The sequence below is a fragment of the Adiantum capillus-veneris genome, chromosome 18 (assembly GCF_014529385.1).
Source record: "Adiantum capillus-veneris isolate H3 chromosome 18, ASM1452938v2, whole genome shotgun sequence".
Lineage (NCBI taxonomy): Eukaryota > Viridiplantae > Streptophyta > Polypodiopsida > Polypodiales > Pteridaceae > Adiantum > Adiantum capillus-veneris.
The window spans coordinates 5,361,054-5,385,561 of NC_140948.1; the positions used below are offsets into that span (position 1 = coordinate 5,361,054).

The 24,508-nt window shown below is 43.0% G+C and overlaps 1 protein-coding gene across 1 annotated transcript in view; it reads left to right on the plus strand.

Annotated features, from left to right (window-relative positions):
* The first annotated feature begins 228 nt into the window (after window positions 1–228).
* The window catches only part of LOC147435175 (signal peptide peptidase-like 2), a 29,479-nt gene continuing 5,199 nt past the window's right edge, over window positions 229–24,508 (plus strand). The window contains exons 1-8 of the mRNA XM_086488277.1: window positions 229–561; window positions 13,547–13,705; window positions 13,786–13,897; window positions 14,832–14,957; window positions 15,118–15,269; window positions 16,030–16,212; window positions 16,495–16,529; window positions 16,633–16,789. Of these exons, the coding sequence (XP_086344403.1) occupies window positions 418–561; window positions 13,547–13,705; window positions 13,786–13,897; window positions 14,832–14,957; window positions 15,118–15,269; window positions 16,030–16,212; window positions 16,495–16,529; window positions 16,633–16,789 (1,068 nt within the window). The 5' untranslated portion in view covers window positions 229–417. The remainder of the gene's footprint in view (window positions 562–13,546; window positions 13,706–13,785; window positions 13,898–14,831; window positions 14,958–15,117; window positions 15,270–16,029; window positions 16,213–16,494; window positions 16,530–16,632; window positions 16,790–24,508) is intronic.

A 24,508-nucleotide genomic window follows, 5' to 3' on the forward strand; every position in this document is an offset into this window, starting at 1 on the left:
GTGTCTTCATTAAAGACCATGTGCCCTCTAATCCTGAGGGTCCCCTTCCCTCATGAGGTACCCCGGGTGCCCCCCCTCCGTGTGAACATACCCACCCGCTATGACGCTTTCCTTCTACTCCAAAGGTAATGATACTCGTTTCCGTATCGTACGAACAATGATCTCTCTCTCTCTCTCTCTCTCTCTCTCTCTCTCTCTCTCTAGCGCGACCAAGCGAGAAAGTAAAGGTTAGCAGCACCAGCTTCGTACTCGCTTGTAAGTTTGTAACCAAGTCGACGACCTTAGCTGCTCTTATTAGCGCAGAGAAAGGGCTTCTGTCATTTGGCACCTCCCCGCTCATCCTGCAGTCGCAGAGAAAGGGCTTTTGTGGGTTCGATTCCTGGCCGAAATGTGAAGATCTGTTTACAATTTTCAGCTATGCAACTTCCTGCGCGATTCGCAGGTCTTGGTTTTTGCCTGCTTCTGCTCCTATTGACCCCCCATCTTGCAGTCTGTGGTGATATCGTCCACGATGACGATGATGCACCCAAACGTCCTGGCTGCAACAACAAATTTGTCCTGGTAAGCACATGTATGAGTGCGCACACACACACACACACACAGAGAGAGAGAGAGAGAGAGAGAGAGAGAGAGAGAGAGAGAGAGAGAGGGGACTAGAATGTTGTTATTACTTTCTCTAGTGCGAAATGTGGTTCTTGGAGGTTCTAAAACCTTTTTCAACTGTGAAATGTGGTTCTTGGAGGAGTGAATTTGGTCTTTCTTAATGGAGGGTGCATGGCCTTTCTGAGATTCTAAAAAATAGAGGGCAGCATGGTCATTAAGGGTGTTCACGTGTCCATCTCGCATAAGATATGCTTCAATGCTACTGCCACATGCATCACATTGCACTTGAATCTGTCCTGCTTCCTTCTTAGGGCGCTTACACATCGGCAGCCCAAACTTGGGCAGCAGGGTCGTGTGTGTGCGTGAAATCCAAGAGGCGGAGCACGATTGGCTGCAGGTATACCGGGGTGGACAAGGTGCTGGGCAGCGGAGACCCCCTGTCCAAGCTTGGGCAGGGGCTGCGATCGGTTGATGATTGGCTGCACACATGCCAGCTCAGTCTTTGCACCAGATGGGCAGCGGACGTGGTCCGTAACGCATGCGCGCCCATCCCAAAACATATTGGGCAGGCTTGTTTCGGTCTGTAAGCGCCCTTAGTTTACCCATGTGGAGCCTAAGGTAATCTTCTGTAAAGAATCTGAGGGACCTTCTACAATGAAAAAGGTACAAGTTTTATGCAGGCTTGGGGCAGTTTGGTATTAGCTTTACCTTATGTGGCTTCTTACAACTCCGTGTTTTGAGATTGTTTGTCCCAAGGCATGAATCTCCTCAAGAAGAACTTACTCCTTGGCAATGATTAGTAGAGATGCTTTTTCCTTAGAGCTTGAATAACAATCCTTAGAGGCTCCGTATTCTTTGCTTTAGTCTTAGAAAAATTGTTATTTTGAGGCTGAAACGTTTCGTGGTGGCATTGAACACAGAGGAGGTTCTTGCCTCTTTTTTTTAAGATCATTGTCTACCTTAGAAGAATGCCATCTTGAGCGATGTTGCCTCATAGAAAATTGAATTGTAGACCACACTATGTCCAAGAATCCCCATTCGTGAACGGTGAACACATCATGTCCAAACTTTCCTAGATAATGAAATTTGAAACACATCCTGTCCATAATCTAGCCAACAACAATGGATTGGCGCGCACATCCATAGTGTTTTATATACTTCGCATTGGCACGAGTTCAAACACCGATAACTTGGACTCCAACACATGGGTCCAAAGTATTTGGAGGGAGCACTATTTGCCCCTCTCTGTCGCTCACAAGCCTCTCCCTGACTGAACATAGTTGCGGCAACCGCCAACTGACTAGAAATTTGGTGTCGTGGCCACCACCACGTGTGCCATGCCGATCTCCTCTGTCAAATCTTTATCATCATTATCTCTGTCCAGCTTGCCTTTGCCTTTGTCCTCTTGTGAGTTCTTGCTTTTGCCTTTGGCTTTGTATTCTTGAGCCGAAAAAGCGTCTTCTCACATTTATAACGACGACTCTCAAACCTTGTGGGTATCGAGGCAACTAACTGAGCACTGGCACTGGCACTACTGTCCTTGTCAAGCTTGCGTTTTCCTCTGTCCTCTAGCAAACTCGTGCATTTGCTTTTGGCTTCACATACCCGAGCGAGACAAGTCGATGGCTTTCTTGAGAACTTTACTGGTGCATAGGCCGCTGACTAGGTGCTGATTTGATTCACTTTCCATAGCCATGGATTTATATTGATCTTACTGCATTGGCATCGTAGTCACGTGAGGCTATCCTTGTGCCCGTTCAAGCTTGCATGTGCCTTTGCAGTAGGCGTTTCAAAACGCTCAAAGTTGTGCTCTCACATCAAGCCGAAAGCTTATGAAAGAGACCCCTCTCTCCTATCGAAGAGCCCACAAATTGTTAGTGTCTCAAGATGTAGTTGGAAGGTGAAAGCTTCAATGCCATCGAGTTTGGCAATCTCCTTCAACGCTGTGTTTCAACACACCCTTGAAGGCGTTGCCCAAGGGGCTCCTCTGGCCCAGCGTTTTAGAATGCCGCCGTTGCTTCATGTGCGTTTCAAAAAGCGTTTCCTCGTTGCCGGTGTATCGTTTCAAAATGCCGTCGTAGGAGATTGTGAGAACTATTGATGCATATCAAAAGGCCATTGCAAAAACACTACCAAAGATTGAAAGTCCTCTTCTTCTTTCTCTCTTCTTCAATGCGTGCTTGTCTCCCAAGATCGTGCTAGTCTGTTAAGATTAACGAGCCAAGAGCTTTGATACCACGTCAAAGTCGATGCGGAAGCGTGTAGAGAGAGAGAGAGAGAGAGAGAGAGAGAGAGAGAGAGAGAGAGAGAGAGAGAGAGAGAGAGAGAGAGAGAGAGAGAGAGAGAGAGTTAGTTTCGAACCAACCAACCTTGGCAATGAAATTGATGATTATACAATGGGGCCTAGGTGTGCTTATATACTCACCTTAGCAAATTGCCCTACCCAGGGTTTGCCAAATAAGTAAAATAACTACCTAAAGCCAAAATAAATATTGGGATCACATTGGGCTATTCACTTAGATGCTATACACTTTAACAAGTGCATGCTTTGGAATTGTTGACGATAGTTGTAAGTAGGTGTTGGGAGTTTTGAGGGTCATCTTAGGGTTTGTTTCTATTAGTGTTACATCTTCTATCTGGAGGTGGCTCTAGTATTTCTGGGGAGCAGTGTAGGAAGTGAGGGTTGTTTTGTGGTTGTGCTTGGTCGTATCCGAGGTAGATGTACCTTCTTGGCGGTACTAGCCATGTTGATTGTGCCCACCTGGCAGGCTGAGGTAGGATTCCTATTGCTAGGTTTCCTCGGGGTCAAAGTCTCTACTTATTATAGTTTTGCCTTTTATGTCCCGCCTTTATGTTAATGATGGAGGAACAAGTCACGAGAAATGGGGAGATTGGTCCCAGTTCTAATGATCAACCAATCAAGTTCCCTACCCTTTTTACCTTTCTCTATTGATTGGCAATTGAATGGCGACTATGCCATTTGGAGATCCACTATGGTGGCAATCTTTGATTCATACAAGCTCGGAGTGTGGACAATGCAGAATCGTACACAAGCGGGGAGAATACACGAGAGAGAGAGAGAAAGAGATACTGTGAACCAACCAACCTTGGCAATGAAATGATGATAATACAATGGGGGCTGAGGGTTGCTCATATAGCAACCTCAGTGAATTGCCCTACCTAGACTTTGACAAATAAGTAAAATAAATACCTAAAAGCCAAACTAAATAATGGGATCACAATGGGTAGTTCACTTGAGATGCCAAAACTCTAACACCCTCTGTGTAGCTCATAGCGGACATCAATAGTGAGACCAAGTCGATGAAGAAGCTACCATGGACACCCTAGCACCAGCCGTGATACTGGATATACCTCGGTTATGCTACCCTCAAGTTTGTACTTGAGAATGATGCCATCTTGAGCATCGGTTGCCTTTTAGAAACTTTGAGCTGTAGACTACACTACGTCCAAAAATTCCCATTTGTGAACTGTGAACACATCACGTCCGAAAATACTTTCTGGATAATGAACTTTGAAACACATCCTGTCCATAATTCGACCAACAACAATGGATTGGTGCACTCATCCATAGTGTTTTAGATATGTCTAATTGGTTCCCTGCCATATGCATGTGCCTTGAATCTTGACGTACGGGTCCAAAGACTGATAACTTGAACTCCAACACAAGGGTCCAAATTAATTATGGAGCATTGTTTTCCCCTCTCTACCACTCACAAGTCTCTCTCTGGTTGAAGCTAGTGGCGGCAACTGTCATTTGACTATTTGACGTCGAGGAGATGGCTACATAGGGATCTAGGTGCATCAAGACTTTTGGACAGATGAGATGACTAGACTGAATGATTGAAACACCGTGTTCAGTACTTTGAAATAGGACTTTTCAAAAGATGATTCAGATTTATGTATGAAATCAATGTTTTTCGAAGAACTTGCTATGAATTTTGAATCATGATGGATGATTGAATGGAACTGTCGTGAGAGCATCAAGAGTTCTCGAGGGATGAGATGGCCACACAGTGAAAAGATGACTAGAACTAAATGAATGAAACACTCTGTTCAGTATGAACTCAGTGTCTGATTGATGGATTGGAATTTCCGGAAATGATTACTCACACATGAAATCGTGTTTGAGTACAGGATTGAAAGATGGAATGATTGGCGAAATAGTTGCAGCACTTCGGTCTCGAGAAATCTATGGACATGGTTGCAATAAGGATTAGTTAATCCGACATCAGTGAGGTTTGGTGTGGATCTAGATGCAATTGCTAAATACGTTGCCAGGAATCATGATCCTAGATCATAATGGATCCTATGTGATATGATCTAAATGTGATGTGACTGTCGTCTTTGTACAAGTGTTGGATTTGTGTCGTCTATAGCGTCGGTACTTAGAGTCAGTGTCTATAGAACTGGTTTATGGCTTATGTCTGATTTTGCTATCGTAATTGAGGACGATCACAATTCTTTCAAGAGGGGGGTATGTCATAAATTGATGACGTGGCACGACCACATGGGCAGGATGAGATGACGTGGCAAGCCCTACGGAGATCCCACAAATTGTATTGACTGATGATGTGGCTGCTATACGGATTGTCTGCAAATAGCGTTGACATGCTGACGTGGTTGGTGTGCGGATTTCCGCCATATGCCTTGACTGCTATTTGGGGGCAGATTTTAGACTAGATGCTTTTTGGGATGAATTGCTTTTGAATTTTTTGCTTTTGGAGCATGCCTTGTAAGAATAAATAGACCTTTGGGGCCTTACTCTGTAGAGCATCTGGATGGAGAGTCTGAGAGCACAGGTCCTTTGGGAGTTGTACTTTGCTCAAGCATTAATATAAAGAGAAATACCGAAAGGGGCACCCGATTTTGGGGCCAACACCTCTGGGCACAAATAAGGAATTTTCTTGTGTGTCGTGCTAGATTTCCAACTTGGGGTACCCAAGTCTGTAACAACTGTGGCCGCCGCCACATGTGCCATGCTAATCTCCTCTGTCAAATCTTTATTACTGTAATCTCTATCCAACTTGCCTTTGTCTTTGTCTATCTTTGAGTTTGTGCTTTTGTCTTTGGCTTCAAACTCTCGAGCCAAACAAAGCATCAAGTTACAATTAGAACAACTGTGATTGGACCTCGTGGTGGGTATCGAGGCAGCTAACTGAGTACTGGTACTGCCATCCTTGTCAAGCGTGCCTTTGCCGTTGTCCTCTAGTGAACTCTTGCATTTGCTTTTGGTGTCACGATCTTGAGCCAAATAATTTACCGGTTTCTTTTAGAACTTTGGTTGAGCATAGGCCGCTAACTCGATGGTTGATCTACTATCCATAGCAAATAGTTGGTTTTGGTCGATATCGTCGCAGGCGCTCAAGCAAGGGGAAGCCATGTTGAAGTTGCAAGATCTGGATTCTTGTGCTCCTTCTCGCACTCCAAGGGTTGCAGAATTCTTGTAACCGGCCTCTCCCAGTGAGAAATCAATAGCAACACACGAGCAGAAACTTCATAATCACTGAACTTTGAGAGAGAGAGAGAGAGAGAGAGAGAGAGAGAGAGACGGGCTGACGTAGTTCCGTGCCTAGAGGTATTGGCCCCAAAGACTGGCGCCCCTTTCGGTATTTCTTTTTGTATTAGTCTTTGAGCAAATTACAACTCCCGCGGGTCCTCAGCTCTCAGACTCTGCGTCGAGATGTCGTGCAGAGTGAGGCCCTTGGGCTCCTCTTATTCTTACAAGGGATGCCGAAAGAAGAGCCCCAAAAGTAGTTAAACTCAAAAGCAATTGAGTCTCAAAAGCTTTTGACTCTAAATCTACCAGCAAAAAGCAATAGCACAAATTGCGGAAATCCATATAGTGGCCACGTCAGCATGTTAGCGCAAAAAGCGGATGTCCGTATTGTGCCACGTCAATAGGTCCGTATAACTTGTCCACGTCATCAGTTCATAGTGTCCACGTCATGAGTCCGTCCGTAGGGTCATGCCATGTTATCATTTTGTGACATACCCCCCTCTTGAAAGAATGGTAATCGCCCCCTATTACGCCTGCAAAACAGACATAAGCCAGAAACTAGTTCAGTAGACACTGACTCTAAGTATTGACGCACTAGACAACACCAATCCAACACTTGTACAAAGACGATAGTCATTGAACAATCATATCACTTTCCGTCAAGGTTGTACCGTACGTACGTACGGATTGGATCCGTACGGATTGAATCCGTACTCTTTTTTTTTTCCAGTTGTTGTGGATGGTTTTTTGTTTTTTTTGTGGTGGTGGTGGTGGTTTCTCCCTCCTCTTAAGTTCCATTGCTATTATTGACATATGGTATTGTGTCTCAAGTTCGTATCATGGACCATGGTAGGTCACTTGATTGATGTTTAATGCCATATAGACATATAGAGTGATATATTTGTAGGCTTCTCTCATGAAATTCCTATTTGCTTTCTAATTTTTAAGGGATTTTTACCAATAGTGTGTATTTTTACGTACCTTAAACCTCAATCCATACAGGACTGCGTACCTTACATATTGAATACGTACAGAATTTTACGTTTGGTTCCACCTTACTTTCCGTCGAGATCTCGATGAGAATCAAGATCTATCGGCAAGGTACTTAACAATCACTTCTAGATCTACACAGATCTCACGGATGTCTTGATTGACTAAAGTTTTGTTACTATCCGTTCCATCACATCTCTTCGGACGACCAGACAGAATTGTTGCAGTCATTTCGTCTTCAAACATGCACTCTAAACGACTCACATAAAAGAGCACATTTAAATCACATCACATAGAAATTCATTTCAAATCTCAGACCATGACTGCAAGCAACGTATTTTGTAATCGCATCTAGATCCATCTCAGACCTCACTTGATGTCGGATTAACTAATCCCATATTGCGATCATGTTTATAAAGATTTTCGACGCAAGCATTGTCGTGTGCAAGTAGTCATTCGCCTCAAGCACTACCGTGTGCAAGAAATCTTTGCCGAGGATCCCATTTCGAAGTACTTCTCTCATAAAGTAATCCAACAGAATACTAACCAGCCGTTATGTATCCCTGAAATTCAAAAGAAAATCAGCGACTTTAATCATATTTAGGTAATCTGTGACAAAGGAGTGGAGTAACTCCCCTCTTGTGCAATCCCGACTGCACCAGATTCAACCTTGCTGAACTCCAGGATCTTTTGGAATAGACAAAGCTTAGACCGAAAATATCAAGGTAAAGTTCCAGTAACCGAGGAGTATCTGCAAGGTCGTCCTCCATCCATTTCGCACTTTAAAGCTCGATGGTTCTTGACTAAGAACCATCGTTCACTTTACCTTTCTCTTTCCTGTCGTGGAAAGCCAGTATCTGTTTCGGAACAAGTATCTCCTCTCTCTCTTTCACTGCAGGTTCATTCGGGAGCTGTCACTGCTCCAAAATCATTATCTCATTCTTTCGTTTGTTCTTTCTTTTGTTTCCGAAGGCGTGCCTTCTCAAACCGGATGAGCACCTAAATCATTTTCCTGCAGTTGCAAGTCGCGTCGAATCGTGTCGGCTGCCTTCTTAAGCCGTGCTTGAGACTTCTCAAGAGCCTGTGCACCTTGGCAAAAGCAATTTCTAGATCTAGATCATATTGATCTGCTTCAAAAATCCTATCCTGGGTTCGGGGAACGTTCTGATCTACCAGTTGATTCCCTTTTTCCTTTCTTTCCTTGTGCCCTAGGACCTGCGGGTAGCGTCTTTCGCTTCCCTTGTTCATTGGCACGTCAATGTCAATCATCGGAACTTTAAGACGCACTATCATTTGATTCCTCTTTCTTTGGAATCCCTTGATGAACTTGCATCTGGTTCCCTTAGTTCGTCGGAACCCTTTGATTCTCCAGAATCCGGTGATGAGTTGTCATCCGGTTCCCTTGATTGGTTCTCTTCACTGGGGCAGACTCTTGCCTTTTTGAGGTGGAGACTATCATGTCCGTCGCATAAGTCAATGAGCCGGCATGCATTCCAAATCGTTGCTTAGTCATGTCCCATAAGTCTCTGAATGGAGTCAGACTTTTGGTGTAAAGCATAGTCTTGAATCTCTTTAGCAAACCACAACAAAACCGCTCAATTTGGTCTTTCAAAGTAATCTTCAGAAACGAAGACACTGGCAAACGAGTATCCCAGTTCCTTTCAAGTAAGATGCCGCCTTTCGCTCCCTGGAAAGTTTTGAAAACCTCTCTCAAGAGAAGGCGACGTCAAACTGTTGTACAAACTCAAGGTCTCAACGAGTTTTCTGTCTCTAAAGCAGAATTTTAAATTAAGATAAAAAAAGTAATTTTCTTCTCTCTTTTTAGGGGAGAAAGCAGAGAGGGAGGGGGGGGGGGGTCTGTTTTGGGAGCACCCCTGGTTTTTGGGAACGTGCTATTGTTGCAGGTCTTTTGGGCCTGTAAAAGCAACCCGTTGGGGCATCACTTGCACACACAGAACTTGCATATTGACGCTGCGTGATTGTTTGAGCACAAACTCTCGGTTTTCAGTGCTCCCACTCCTTGTACGAGAAGAATTCAATTGATAAAGAAATACCCAAATGAGGGCGCCTATAGTGGCAATTCAGAGTCACCAACTATGTAAAGGGGCATCTTGCTCTGACACATCTCTCTCTCTCTCTCTCTCTCTCTCTCTCTCTCTCTCTCTGTTACACTTGAGTCACGTGCTAACCTTATGTGCATGTGGACAAGCTGTTCCTACTTCCAGGGTTTAGGTAGCCTAGGAATGTTTCTTGTCCATAGATTTCTTGAGACCGAAATGTTGCATTCATTTCGTCAATCATTCCATCTTCACTCAAACACAGCCATGTGCGAGTAATCTTCTGGGAATTCCAATCCATCAATCATACATTGAGTTCATACTGAATAGAGTGTTTCAATCATTCAGTTCTAGTTGTATGGCCATCTCATCTCGTGGGAACTCTTGATGCACTCACGACATTTCCATAAAATCATTCATCATGATTCTTATCGTTATCGGGTTCATTCTAGAACTGTCATTGCTCCGAAATCATCATCATCGCATTCTCGATCCTGTTATCATAGTTAACCGGAACGCGGAACGGGAACGGCGATGGGATCCTTGCGGAACGGGGGAACGGCTAGGGGTCCGGAACGGGAACGGCGCGGAACGGGAGGTATAAAAAACACCCAAATAGTGCATTTTTAGCTCCTTGTGTTTAAATACAAGGAGTATTAGAGTGCTTTGACTCTAATACTCACAAAAAACTCGTTTTGAAGACCATTCAACCTTGCTATGACTAGATGATGATGTGAGAGAGAGAGAGAGAGAGAGAGAGAGAGAGAGAGAGAGAGGGAGAGAGAGAGGGAGAGGGAGAGATTTGAGAGAGTGGGAGGGAGAGGAAGAGAGCTTGAAGGTGTGAAACCTTGAGCCTTGAGCCTTGAGAGAGCGAGTCTTGAGAGGGAGAGATCTTGAGAGTGTGAGAGGGAGAGAGCTTGAGCCTTGAGGATTAGCTTGTGGAGAGAAAGGGGGAGGGGGGTGCATTTTATGAGTCCTTGAGGCCTTGCACACTTCAAAACAAAGCCCAAACATTTACTTCAATTTTTTCAATTTTTGCCAAATTTGTTTGTAGCCGTTGGCCGTTCCAGGGGCATTCCGGAACGTTCCGGGGACGTTCCGGAACGTTCCGGAATGGCCGGTCCGGTTTGCACTGGCCACCCGGAACGTCAAACGTTCCGGGACGTCTCGGAATGTTCGGGAAGGGAACTGCCCCCCGGAACGCCGGAACGAGGGCTAGGGGGCGTTCCCCTGTAACTCTGCCTGTTATCTGTTCATTAAAAGTAGGATCTCCCATACAACATCAGTTTCATCAAAATCATCTTAAAAAAGTCCTACTTTATTCATTCAAAAATTCACAAAACAAAAACACAATGCCAGTTCATCCGTAATTTTCTATCTAATATCTGTTTTGGAACGAGTATCTCCTCGCCCAGTTATATTTTCAATCTATCAATCATTCTCATTCTTGTGCCTTTTTGGGGCATTGTGCAGAGATATGTCCTTGTTCTCGACATTCAAAACACTTTCCCGCTTTGAAATATTCGTCTTTCTGTTCTTCTGTCAGTCGAGATCATGTATCTCTCTGTCATCTGCTTCTGTTATGACTTGTTGATGAAGGTTCATTTGGTGGATAAGCCAAGTTACCCGAATGCATAGAAAATGCCCACTTAGCATGTCCCATTATTTGTTGTAAAAACTCGGACTTCTGCTAATGGAAATAATCTCGGGTCTCTTTGGGAAGTCCACAACAAAACCACTCGATTTGCTGCTTGAAACTGATCTTCTTAAAGGATGAAACAGGTAGGAAAACATCCCAAAATCTCTCATAGTAAGTGTCCAAGGGTTCTAGAAGCCTTGACCATCCGAAGATGATTCCAGTAAGTAATCACGTCTCGTTTGTATTCTTGAGTGAGCCATGAAGAAAATCTTCAACCACTTTGTCGGTGCTTCTTTTCTTAACAAAAGAGTGGACCACCATGTCCGTGCATTGACTCTCAAAAAGGATGTTGCCCGTCTAATCTTGGAGTGCTCTGTACAGCGGCCTCCAAAAAATGCTATGTTGGATAAAGACTAAAGCCTTGGGAGCATCTCGAAACCTTGAAAAGTATTCAAACTTTACTGCCTCTCCACCCTCTTTGAATTCCTTTTGCCCTTGTCTTGGAGAAAGTCTTATTGGTTGGCTTTGTAAAAGTGCTTCCTTTTTTAGTAAAACATATGGTCATCGGTGTCCGAACTCTCAGAAGAGGATGAATCCTCATTAGAACTGTCAAAAAAGTGTCAGGATCCGCTTTTCTTGGCCTTCTTGATCTTTCCCAATCTCTGGTTCTTTCGTCATTTCTTGCCCTTTCTATCCTCATCACTCGAGTCAGAAGAGGATGAGCTGTTCGAGCTGTTAGAAGAAGATGAGAACGAACTGGACAATCCTTTGAAGTGTACAAGCTTTTTTTGTTTTCTTGCATTCGCAAAAGAGGATTTTCGGCTCAAGTAACCAGGGAAGTCAGTTCCCTTGTCAGTGCATATTCCGAAAATCCGTATTGTCTATTGTCGCGTCAGCACCCCTCTATCTGGGCAATACTGCCACGTCATCATTTTGTGACAAAAACTCTACGAATGCTAAAACAAAAAGGACAAAGAGCCCCCTAGGCCACGTGTAAGGTGGCAATGTATTGAAAAAAATGCACAAGATTATTTTATTTGTAGATTGTTGATCAAAGATAAAGCTTTAGGTAAAGTGCATACATGGAACGTATATGTCAAATGACGCTACAATGCAAGTGATGCTACAATGATGCCATCAAAACTTGAAGTGTAAAGTATGGTTGTACCGCCATACCTTTTCTAATTTTAAAAGATGTGATGTGTGAGACGAATTGATTGATAAAATACGTAAGGTATGTAGGGTATGGGAACACGGGGTCAGGTATGCAACCTTGTATGGAAAAGAAGAAAACCTGACGGAATGAGTGCCGAACCCACAACATGGCGACGCATACAACGTCATTGTGATGATGACCAAGGCTGAGATGCAAGGATAAAGTCTCATAGCAAAGCTGAAGCTTGATGGATTGGCCAACTGTGGAACAAGTCACTGAAAAGTTATATTGGAAGTGACAAAAAAGGAGTGTCCCATAGCTTATCAATGGCAATCACCACTTAGATAGGGAAATCAAGTGTATTAGCATGAGACGAGACAAGGAGTATAATGTAGAGACCCCCCTTCAGCTGTTTTCGAGGCATAGTTACCCAAAACGGGAAATTGGAATAGGGAACGGGGAACGGCGATGGGCATGAAATGCCATTCCCTGTTACGGATACTCACATTTGAAACACGGAACGGCAAGTAGGAATGGGAACGGGGAACAAAGGCCTCAAAATGGCCATTCCTTGTGACTATGGTTTGAGGAACACTCTAACCAAAAGGAAAGAAAGTTGCCAAGGTGGGAAATCGACAAGACAGAGCATAATGTGGAGAACCTCCCTCAACAGGACCTTTGACCAAAAGGAGAGAAAGTTGGCAAGGTGGGAAATCGGCAAAAATCCCAAGTGAAGAAGTCTCTAGCATAGGCGAGAAGAAGTCGTCTTGAGGATACGTACGCTGTGAAATGCTCCCCTCTCAAGACACACAATATCGGACACAATAGTGGAAGGAGATTCTGGTTAAGTCCGCTTGTGAGAGCGCAACCACCATTGGGGTCGGGACAAAATGTTGATGGCACAAATTTTACAACATTGGCAATTAAGAGATGCACAAGTGTGATCAAGGAGGATGAGCAAGGGCTACCAACAAAGGGGAATGGCTAGAGAAAATTACCAACACAAAAAATCCACGAAACTGGGAAAAATATAAAATGTGCAAAGTGCTTGGTGTGCAAACCCTATATGTGCCTACAATCCCTACAAGGAGGGTGAAAGGGTGACCAACACCTGCAATCATGGGTCTTTGTGCAGCAGTTAAGAGTGAAAGCCATCTGGAAGGTGAAGTTTGAACGAAAAGCTTGGAACAGTTTGTACAAGCAGTGAAAGTAAAGGTCATATTGGCAAGCTTTGAAAATTGTCTTTAGTTCTTTTGGCATTGCTAACATTATTGACTTTAACTCATCTTTTGTAAACAGAAGCGTCTCTCTTTCACATGTATGGTGGTCATGCTCCTTTTAAATACATGTTTTGTACACATGTTTTAGCCTTTATTTGACCTTATATCTTCAGATTTTACGGAGGTATGTGCAAGATCTTGGCTAACAAGCCTTCTTTGAAAAACACAAGAAGAGTTTTGTCAGTAAAGTTTGAACATCAAATCATGCCAAATTTGAAATAAGATTCAAACTATAGCTTTCAGAGAGACAGTGTATATTTTGTTAAGTCTGATACATTGATTTTGACATGGTTGGTTTTTCAGGTCAAAGTTCAAAGTTGGATAAATGGGACAAAGGAAGGTGAAGTCGTTGGAGTGAGTGCACGTTTTGGCAAGCCTATGGAGGCACATGCACGAGAAGCTAGAATCTATGATTTAGAAGCTGCCATCCCGGCTACATGCTGCAATGCAACCTCCAATCAGGTTATTTTCATCTACAGGACCACTGTGACATAACATCATGGTTTTGAGGAGTTTCTAACCTTCATAAATGATCACTCCAGCTTGATGGTTATGCTGCTTTGATCCAAAGAGGCGATTGCACTTTCACAAGAAAGGCAAGAGTTGCACAAGCAGCAGGTGCAACGGCTATGATTGTAGTGAACACAAAAGAAGGTATCCTACAAGTCAGTATTTAGTTTCTGGATGGGCAATGATCTCCTTTTTCAGTAAATTGACATCACAGTGGAGGATTGGTTACATTCGTACACAGTTCTTTCTGTTGATGTATGCTGAGGGTGCGTGTGTGAAGTTTGGAGCCTTGTTCTGTTCCCACTTTTGAGCAAATAGCGTCTCTTGGACAACAATACTTCTACTTTCCAATATTCCTGTATACTTGAATCTGGGCCTTTCCCAAATTCATCTAGCGACATATATTAAAAGCACATAAGCATTGATATAGGCAAGGGGAGGATCAATGAGATGAAACCCTTGAGCGTTTTAAGGAAACATGGATGCTTCTAGTTTTTGTCTCAGGAGGATTGTTTGGATGTTTGTATGTTCACTGACGTGTAACATCGTTATTCAACCATTAAGTTAGATTCAGATTCTGCCCCAGTAGATTTTTTGACTGGCATTATTTTTTATGCATGCGCAGGAATTATCAAGATCTGTGTCAGCTCAAATTAAAATGGCTTTAGAGGGGCCAGAAAACACATTACTCAAATGGTGGTTGTTCTTTGTGCATTTGTAGAAATTGTCAATTTGAGCTAAAACCCTAATTGAAACTTTTGGATAGAGGATGCGCTGTGCACAACTAGATATAAACGCCAGTTATAAGGTTTGTGCAATTCATCTTGGCGTGTAGCTTTATACAGATTCATGCTTAGAGCTAGAGATATTGTGGGTCTTTTACTTTGTATGTGGTCTCCTTGTATTGACTGTTTTTTGACCCTTTTTTGGCACCATTGCCAATCAATTTGTGGGTTTTGCAATGTGGCCTTGGCTGTAGAGACTCAAACGTGTATCTGCCCTCCATGTTTGGATGAGTTGGAGGGCCTGGTCTGCTAAATGTCTTGGATGAACTAAATAATATGTTTCTGTTCTATAGAGCTCTACAAGATGGTCTGTGATAAAGATGATCCTGAAACATTTCTGGATATCAACATTCCTGCTGTGTTGCTACCAAAATCAGCTGGTGAACATCTGGAACAGGCTTTAAAGGCGAAACAACAGGGTATGCTTGCTTCTAGATAAACCCCTTGTTTGCTTTGGCTGCATCATATTTTCGCAAGTTGCTTTACTTCTGTTAAAAGGTGAAATGACAAGTTGTAATCAAGTAAAGTAAGGGAGCAAGATTCTTATACTGCTTTGGTTTGCTCCTTGCTATTTTACAGTAAAAGTGCAACTTTATTCTCCTGAGCGGCCGGCTGTGGATGCGGCTGAGTTCGTCCTTTGGATTATGGCAGTGGGCACTATAACATGTGCCTCTATCTGGTCAGCTTGGAGTTTCTATGATACTGCAGACGAACACTGCAAGCTAGTCAAGGTCTGGTCTTTCATACTGAGACCTTCTGAGCCATCTGACAATATATGACAATCACAACTGCACAGACACACGCATGCATACACGTGCATTCACATACGCACACATTCAGTCACGTGCTCATGCATGCAAGCACACCTGCACGTTGCGTATATGGATAACGTTTTGGAAAGTGTTATTTTTAGTAAAAGCTAGGGGTTCATAGTCTACAAGTTTGTCAAAACTCGGGGGTTTGCAGATCGTCAGTAAAAGGCTGTGAGCTATCCTTGTGCAGCCGAGTCTAAAAGCCACCCTACAACATGGGAACTTGGGGTTGGGTGCTTATGCTTGGATTGGGGTTGCAGGCCTACTGGTGGCCATGCAACGTGTTGTTGCTGCCTTGTACACCAGCCGCCTAGTCATGTTTAGAATAATTATGCTACTCTCAACCTAATTCTCGATTCGTTTATGTACATGATTCAGTCCAGCCTCCGTAAATGCAAAATTACAATTTTAGTTTTAGCTTTTTCAATGTTGATGCCTGCCTTGAATTCAGCATGAGGAGTTCCTGGAATTGAGAACTATGCTATATACTGCCTGGAACATCGTGTCTAAACCCATAAAACACATACATGAACAGATGCAGAACTGAAAACACAATCAAGTATGTTAGGATTTCCACTCTCCTCTTTAGGATGTCATGGTGCAATGAGAGCTAGTATGGATGACTTGCACATTCTTATTTTATTGATTGATTCTAAGTGATGATTGATATACTCTGTAGGAAAATGTTGATGATTTCGATGGTGAGCATGTGGAAGAGGATTCCAATGTTCTTAACATCAATGTGGCATCTGCCGTCCTATTCGTGTTCTTCGCTTCAGGCTTCTTGTTCATGATATACAAGTTGATGTCCACATGGTTTTTGCTGCTGCTTGTGATCCTCTTTTGTATTGGTGGAGTTGAGGTGAGCAATTTAATTTGCGTGCACCTAATTAAGGCACAAATGTCTATGTTTTTTCTTATTGACATCGAGGAGTTGTAGGCTGTACAGGCGTTCCATGAGAGAATTCTTCTTATTGTATATACCAGATTCCAGTTTTCTTTTGCCCCTCTCATTGCATGTCTCTCTATGTTGTTCTCGCATTCTATCCTTAGGTTGTACATTGTAAAACCACACAACCTCCCCCCCCCCAAAAAAAAAGAAAAAAGAAAAAAGAAAAACTGACTCTCAACTTTTTTTTTGTAGGGATTGCAAACCTGTTCCGTGGCATTACTTTCAAGGTTTTTCCTCTCCTCATAATTATAATATCAAGTTGGGTCTTTGATTGCACATTCACAAGACTTGATACTGTGTTTATTGGCTCTTATATGAACACTACTACAGGTGGTTCACACGGGCAAATGGACTTTATGCAAACTTACCGCTTGTTGGCCCAGTATCACTTTTGACGCTCATTGTATCGCCGTTCTGTATTACTTTTGCCACAGTTTGGGCTGTCTATCGCCATCTGTCATTTGCCTGGGTTGCTCAAGATATCTTGGTAAGCTTCTTTTTTGCCTAAGGTTTTATCTGGCTTTGTGAAAACGATGGTTTTTAATGTGAAGTACATCAGTCCAAGGTTGTTTTTATAGAAATTTTGGGTGGTGAAGTTTACACAGTTTCATTTGGCCATGTCCTTGTAAATGAACATCTGGCATGTTTAAGAAATTTGTTCATAGAACTTCGTCTCTTTTTACATCCTCTTGCTTGTCTATATATGGGGTGCATTTGTGCATAAACGGGTGCACATCCATTCTAGAGTAGATGAATACCTGGTTCTTAAAAGTCACGTCGACAGCATGTATTACTAGAAATAAGCATTTTGAGCAAGTAGCTGAGCTACTGGCTATGCTCCAGCTAAACACCGTGAGCAGAATAAGATATGCACTTTGATTTTTGAAAAAAATTACAGAAGGCAAACTACTTTTCCCAAACAAGGCAAGGGTATGATGTGGTTCTGGTCTCTAAGAAGAAACTGGCTCTTTTGAGAATGCTGTGCCAAGTATAATTACATGTCTTTGATAGGAGGTCAGTATTGCAAGTTCGAAGTGAGAAAAAAAGAGCTATTAATCACCTGACATGTGAGGTTCCATGTCTTCACAGAGCGCAATAATTAACAAAGAGCTCAATAGATTAGCATTTCTTGTTGCGTGTACTTGTATTCTCATCTAATGAAAGGCAGCTCTATGAACGTCCGCAATTTGCGCTGATGATGTGGCAGTTGTACGGATTTCCGAATTTGGTGCTAGCTGCTTTTGGAAGGCAAGATGCTTTTTAGAACTGGACGCTTTTCATGTACTGCTTTTGAATAGGCCCAGGGCCTTTAAATGTGCCATGGACTCGGTCTCTGGCACGTCTCGGCGTGGGAGTGTAGAGGACAAAGTACCGGCTTGTATTGAGCTGAAACAATGTAAAGGAATATTGAAAGGGACGCCGGGGTTTGGGGACCGTGCTCTCTTAGGGTGGAACTCCACTACTCCCCTTCTCGTGTGTCGTGCATCTCTTTCAGTTCAGTTGTTTTTGAAGCGCTTAAAAGTTTTCTTTCTCGTCAGCACGTGGTGTCCGTCCTGTTGTTGGTACCATTTAAGAAACCAACTTTTGAAATCCCTCCCATTACACATGTTCTCAACTTCCAAACGACGCATAGCACATTCATAACACTTGTGATTGGCTGGAACCTCTAGGCCAAGGTACTTAAAGCTCTCAACAACTTCAAGTGTCTCATTGTTGTATACAATGCATTGCTTCTCCTTATGGTTGGTTTTCACAAGGATAACTTTTGTATTGGATTCATTCACAATTATCCCACTATGCAAGTGAAAGTTCTCAAGGACAACCATAAGCTTTTGTGCATCTTTTGAAGTGTGTGACAGAAGCACTACATCATCCACATGCAACAAAAGCACGATCAGTACATTGCGAATAGTAACCTCTTCAATGCCTGTTTGCATAAAGTTAAGTGTCATTAGTGCCAATTGATCAATGCATAGATCAAAGAGAGTTGGTGACAACGGATATCCTTGTTTAACCCCAATAGTGCTTGCAAAAATTATTATAGTCCGATAGTTATTTACATTCTTTACATCCCATCCTTTATGCAAAAGCTTGATCCAATTAGTGCTCCAATCACAAGGCATACCATTTTGAAGTGCAAGGTTGAACACATCACAAATCCAATCATGTGATAAATCTCCCTTCCATTAAATCATTTTCAGCTTGATACCTTGAAGATCTCCCTAGTTTACAAGTGGCTAACTTTGCAAGCCCGCCACACACATCCTTAATTTTTAAATTAGGGGGGCGTACATGGGAGTGAACCATAAAATGACATCTTTCCGGCATTTGGTTGCTCATATAGTTGCCTACAATGTGCGTACATATCCACAAGACGCAAGTTACCAAAACTCTCATTCCGATTTTCCTACAAGTTTCTCCAAAATCTTTCACATGCACGCGCCTTTTCTTCATGTTCTTCTCTTCTTTTGAATCAATGCCTTGTATGCATGCAAATGACTTTGATAGTTATCTTTGTCCATAGTTCCATCTAACTTTATCAAGGACTTTCGAGCATCTTGACACTCTTTATCAAACCACCTTTTGCGTGATCTACACCTTTGTTGATACCATAGACATGCTTTATGGCAAAGCATTCTTCGGCATAAGAACAAATAACTTTCTTGAAAGCTTCCCATTTAGTTTACAATGGTGCATCATATTGGAGCTTTATCATTCATAACTTTTGCTCAATCATTTCAATATACATTGGTGCCCATTTGAATTACTTGCAAACAAATAACTTTTCTTCACTTTGGTTGAGATTTTTATACTTGATTGTTTCTCCACATGTAAGGTCAATACATAATGTCCGATGGTCTGATTCTGAGGTTCATTGACCAAGTGTAAAACTCTTCATGTGATACATGATGGCTTTAGAGAGTAGCATATAGTCAATCACACTATCCCCATTGTGTGTTCTACATGTAAATTTATCGGTTCCTCTCAATAAAGATATACCATTGACAATGAGCATACCCGTACTATTACACGTGTGTAAAAGTAGCTCTCCATAGTGATCCAGATCATTTTCATCCTTTGAAGTACGATCATACAAAGTGAACTTTCTCCAACTCTCTTGAAATGTATGGCATATCAAATTGTTGTCTATTATATTGTAACGTTTTTGTGGGGGCATTCATATCCCCAAAGACAATAACATCAGCATTGCCGTTAAAACAAGCAATGTTCTTCTCTAAATCAACAAATGATTGATCTCTATCCATGCAAGCATAAAAAGGGGAATCATTATGAGGAATGTCGCAACTGGCTACAAAAATGGGTTCTCTTTTTGGTATCATTATTTTCAGCCATACATAACATTTATGCTTGTCATTCACAATTGATACAAAATCTTCCAACCCTTTCTTAATCATATATGTTACCCCTCCTTGTCCGCTTCGTTTCTTGGATTCTTTGACCCCATCAATGAATGTACATTGTATTCTTCGAGCCCAGTAACCCTTTGTGCATGATGCTCCCAAGTTTCAACAAGTACAACATCGGCTTTGCTAGCTAGTTCATCTATGCCAATCCTACTCTATGTGCCCCATAAACCATAACTCCTGACATGCCAAAGTGGGTTTTGAAGAATCTTCAATAATGACGGCAAGAGAAGGTGTCACAAAACGGGAGCGTACACGAGCACTTAATCTGAAAAATAAAATACTTTGCAAATGTGAGAGAAGGGAGAAGATCGACACAGTATTGGGGACCAGAAGATGGGCTGGTCCCCCCCCCCCGGTTAAGAGTATTCTTTATTCAGGGAGAATTCATATACAAGCACGAGAACCCGAGGAAACCCCTATGTTCTGTAATCTTAGACCCGAAGGTTGTTCTTTCTCGTAAAAGGGCTTGGGCACAAGGCCGTTCTTTCCCGTAAGGGACTTAGGCGCAAAGCCGTACTTTCCCATAAGGGACTTAGACGCAAAGGTCGTACTTCTCGTGAGGGACTTCCCGTGAGGGAGGATTCCTGCGAAACAACCACACAAAGCAATACTCGCGATGTGTAAACGACAAATTATACCTATTGCTCCTCGCTCGAGAAAGCGACTTCTGCACTCCGTCGTCACACGAACTCTCGCAGATTTCCGTGGCCGGTACTTGCTCCAGAATCCTCAGCGCTAACTACTTCTGCTGCTCTTGGCCTCCTAAAACTGGAACGCTTGCTGCCTTTTTATAGGCCTGAGCACCCGGCGGAAATAGGGCACAAAAAGCAGAAGCTTTGGCGCTTCTAGAGAGAGGAGAGAGAGAGCTCGCCGTTTTTGGCGCTTCTAGAGAGAGGAGAGAGAGAGCTTGCTGTTTTCAGCCCTACGTAACTTATTAGCGCTGGTTTTTCTTTTTTAGAAGAGCCTTGCTTTATTTTATTATAAGAGGGCTGGTCACTTAAAAGTGACCGGCCACTTTATAAAATAAAGTGTGAACGTGTTCAAACTTTAAAAACCACTCAGTGAGTTAGAAACAATGCGACACAAACACATTCCAGGCGTCCCCGGGTGCAGAACACGACCACAGATGCAATGCAGACACAGACTCCTGGCGGGAAAGCATCTGCCCTCCCGCGAATGTTCTTGCTTTTCGTAAAAAGCTTCATTGAACCCATCTTTATTCTTGTGCTTGCGTTCTTACGCGTATTTTCTTACTCAGTTTGGATTTCCTCCTTAGCCTACGGAATGCCCCCTTACTGATGCACCCGTCACCCATCATGTGACGCATCAGGGGCACTCGTAACCCGGTCCTTTTCACCTACTTACGGAAACTCCTTCGCGATGTTTACTGTCACCCATCAAATAACACATCAGAGTTGTCCGTTCTTGATGGCACTTCCTGTAGCTACAATCTTTTAATAGTTCTTAGTGTACACAATAAAATATCCTAGAAAAAGAGATTAATCATTAAAAATAATTAAGAAAATAGTCCAATTAGCAACATCCCTGTGGCTTCTAAACAGTTGACCTCAACTGTAGTGCTTGGACATATGTCTCCAGTATCTTGGGATAAGCTGCTAATTCCTCTTGTGTCATCCACTGAGCATCTAGATTCGAATAGTTCTTAAACTTAACCAAATACTTCCGTGTTATTTTTTCGGACTTGAGGGGCCGCTCCTGATGACTTACTATCTGCTCCGGTTGGAGTATTTCTTCTGTTTCCTCAACCTCAGGAGGTTCCTCAGCACTTGGCTGACTCGGAGGCGGTCCCACACACGGCCGGAGTAAACTGACATGGAACGCATTATGGATCTTTCAATTAGGCGGTAGCTCCAATCGGAAGGTGACATCATTCACTTGCTTAGTGATCTTAAACGGCCCATAATAACGGGTAGAAAGTTTTACCACCTTCCCCTTATGAGACGCTTGTTTCTTAAGTCGCCTTCTCAAACTTGAGTAAGACTAACTGTCCGACTGTTAAGTCTAGATTCCTCTTGTGCTTGTCTGTAGCTTTCTTATGCTTTTCCTGAGAGCGTAGAATAGCTCTCCTAACTTGCCCGTAGGCTGTGTCCAAATCCCGGACAAATTCATATGCTGCAAAGATCTTATCCTTAGTTAAAAGGATCGGTGGAAGCAAAGGCTTACCATAAAGAATCTCAAAAGGTGCTTTCCCCGTCGATGAGTGTATGGTATTGTTATACGCATACTTGACAAGGGGCAAATACTTCTCCCAGTCAGATTGCCGGTCTGAGACATAAGCTTTTAACATATCCAATACTGTGGAATTGGCTATCTCACTTTGCCCGTCCGTTTGAGGATGGTAGGCAGACGAAAAATTCAACTTCGCACCAAGATTATCCATCAAGGCACGCCAAAAATTTCTTGTCATGCGAGGATCTCGATCACTCACAATAGACTTAGGCATTCCATGATGCTTAAAGATCTGTGCTAGAAAGACCCTAGCCATATGATCTGCTTTGATCGTTTTCTTGACTGGTATAAAGTATGCTTGCTTGCTAAACCTGTCCACAATGGTCCAGATTGCGTCATTTCCAATCTGAGTTCTAGGGAGGTCCATGATGAAGTCCATGGCAATACTTTCCCAAGGTTCATTAGGCACAGGCAATGGTTGTAGCAACCCAGGCGTCTTATGCCGATCATACTTCACTTTTTGGCAAACCAAGCATTCCCTGACATACTTATCAATGTCTGCTTTAATGCTAGGCCAAAAGAAATATCTTTCCATTGCTAAGGTCGTAGGGAGAATACCCCGATGATCCGCATAAGGCGAAGCGTGTGCTTCATCCATGATCTTCTTTCTTAAGGGTTCTGCAACACAAATGGCCTGATGGTGGTAGAGATAACCATCCCGAATGGAATAAGGGAACTCATTCTCTCCACGCTATAGCTTTCCCCAGATGGTGGAGAAGTTTGGATCATTTGGATACAAATCCGGTAGTGATTCTAATTCTTGGTGATACACCGAAGTGATAGCGTTCACCCTTGGTCGCCGAGAGAGTGCGTCTGCAACCACATTCTTACTCCCAGCCGTGTGAAGGATCTGGAAATGAAACATAGACAAAAAGTTTGCCCATCTCTTCTGCTTCTCAAATAGTTTCCTTTGCGTAAGAAAATACCGCAAACTCTGGTGATCAGTCTTGATCACAAAATCCGCTCCTAGAAGATAGTGCTTCCAGTTGGATAAGGCGTGAATCACAACCGTGAGTTCCTTTTTGTAGATTGATGCATGCAACTCTGCATCCTTAAGCCGTCTGCTTTCGTAGGCCACTGCATGGCCTTCTTGGTTTAACATTGCTCCGATGCAATCGCCTGAAGCATCTGAGTGAACCTCAAATGGTTTCCTTAAGTCAGGCACTATCAAAATAGGTCCATGGCTTAGCAAGTACTTGAGCCGATCAAAAGCTCCTTGTTGTCTCGATCCCCATCTGAAAGGAATCTTCTTCTTTGTCAAATCATGAAGTGGTCCTGCTACATGAGCAAATCCTCGGACAAACCTTCGATAATACGAACATAATCCCAGGAAACTACGTACATCATGTACCGTAGTGGGAATAGGCCAATCTTCTACCACTCGGATCTTGGCAGGATCCATACTCACTTGATTGTGAGAGACTATATGGCTGAGATAGTGCATCTCTGAGAGAAAGAACTCGCTCTTCTTTGCATTCACATGCAACTCATGCTTTTGCAATTCTTGAAACACTAGGTCCAAGTGCTTCCGGTGTTCCTCTTCTGACTTAGAGAATATGAGTATGTCGTCAAAGAATACTCCCGTAAAAGATCAATATGGGCTGAAAATGCGGTCCATCATGCGATTGAACGTCGCAGGAGCATTGGTCAAGCCGAAAGGCATTACCAAAAATTCATATAGTCCAAAGGTTGTGCGGAAAGCAGTCTTATGGACATCCTCAGGGGCGTTCCGGTATCTGATGATACCCACTCTTTAAGTCTATGCGACTAAAGACACTTGCACCCTGCAACTTATCAAGTATATCATCAATCCGAGGGATCGAAAAGCGATTCTTGATCGTGATCTTGTTTAAAGACCTATAGTCTATGCACATTCGAAACGTGCCATCTTTCTTCTGCACCAATAGAACCGGAGAGCAGTAGGGTGAAGCACTTGGCCGTACTAACCCTTTCTCTAGAAGCTCGTTGACTCGCTTCAAAATTTCCTCTTGCTGAGCAAGACTCACCCGATAAGGGGGTTGATTGGGAGGCGAGCTACCCGATATGAGATCTATGCGGTGATCTTCCTGGCGTACCGGAGGTAGTTCATCAGGGAGTGTTTCCGTGAAACAATCTTTGTACTTTTCAATAAATTGAAAACGCTTAATGTCCAGACTAGAGAGTGAATCCCCACTATTTTTATCCTTCTCACGTGCAAAAATCAAGTAAGCAGAAACACACTTCTTCATTTCTTTCTTAATGGAGATATGACTTACAATTGGGAACTGCCAATCTCCTACATCAGCATGAATCTTTATTTTCTTACCCCCATGATCAAAAGTGAGGGTCTTTTCCACATAATCGGGGATAGGTGTCATGTGCAAGTGCCATGGCATACCCAGAATGATATCACATCCCTCGATGGGTGCCATCAAAAATGATTCGCGGTCCTTGTACTCGCCAATCCGAAGATTGAGCTGTCCTTGCACGGGAGTTGCATTGGTTGTTAACCCCTGAATGCCGATCCGGATGTAACCGGTGTGCCAAGC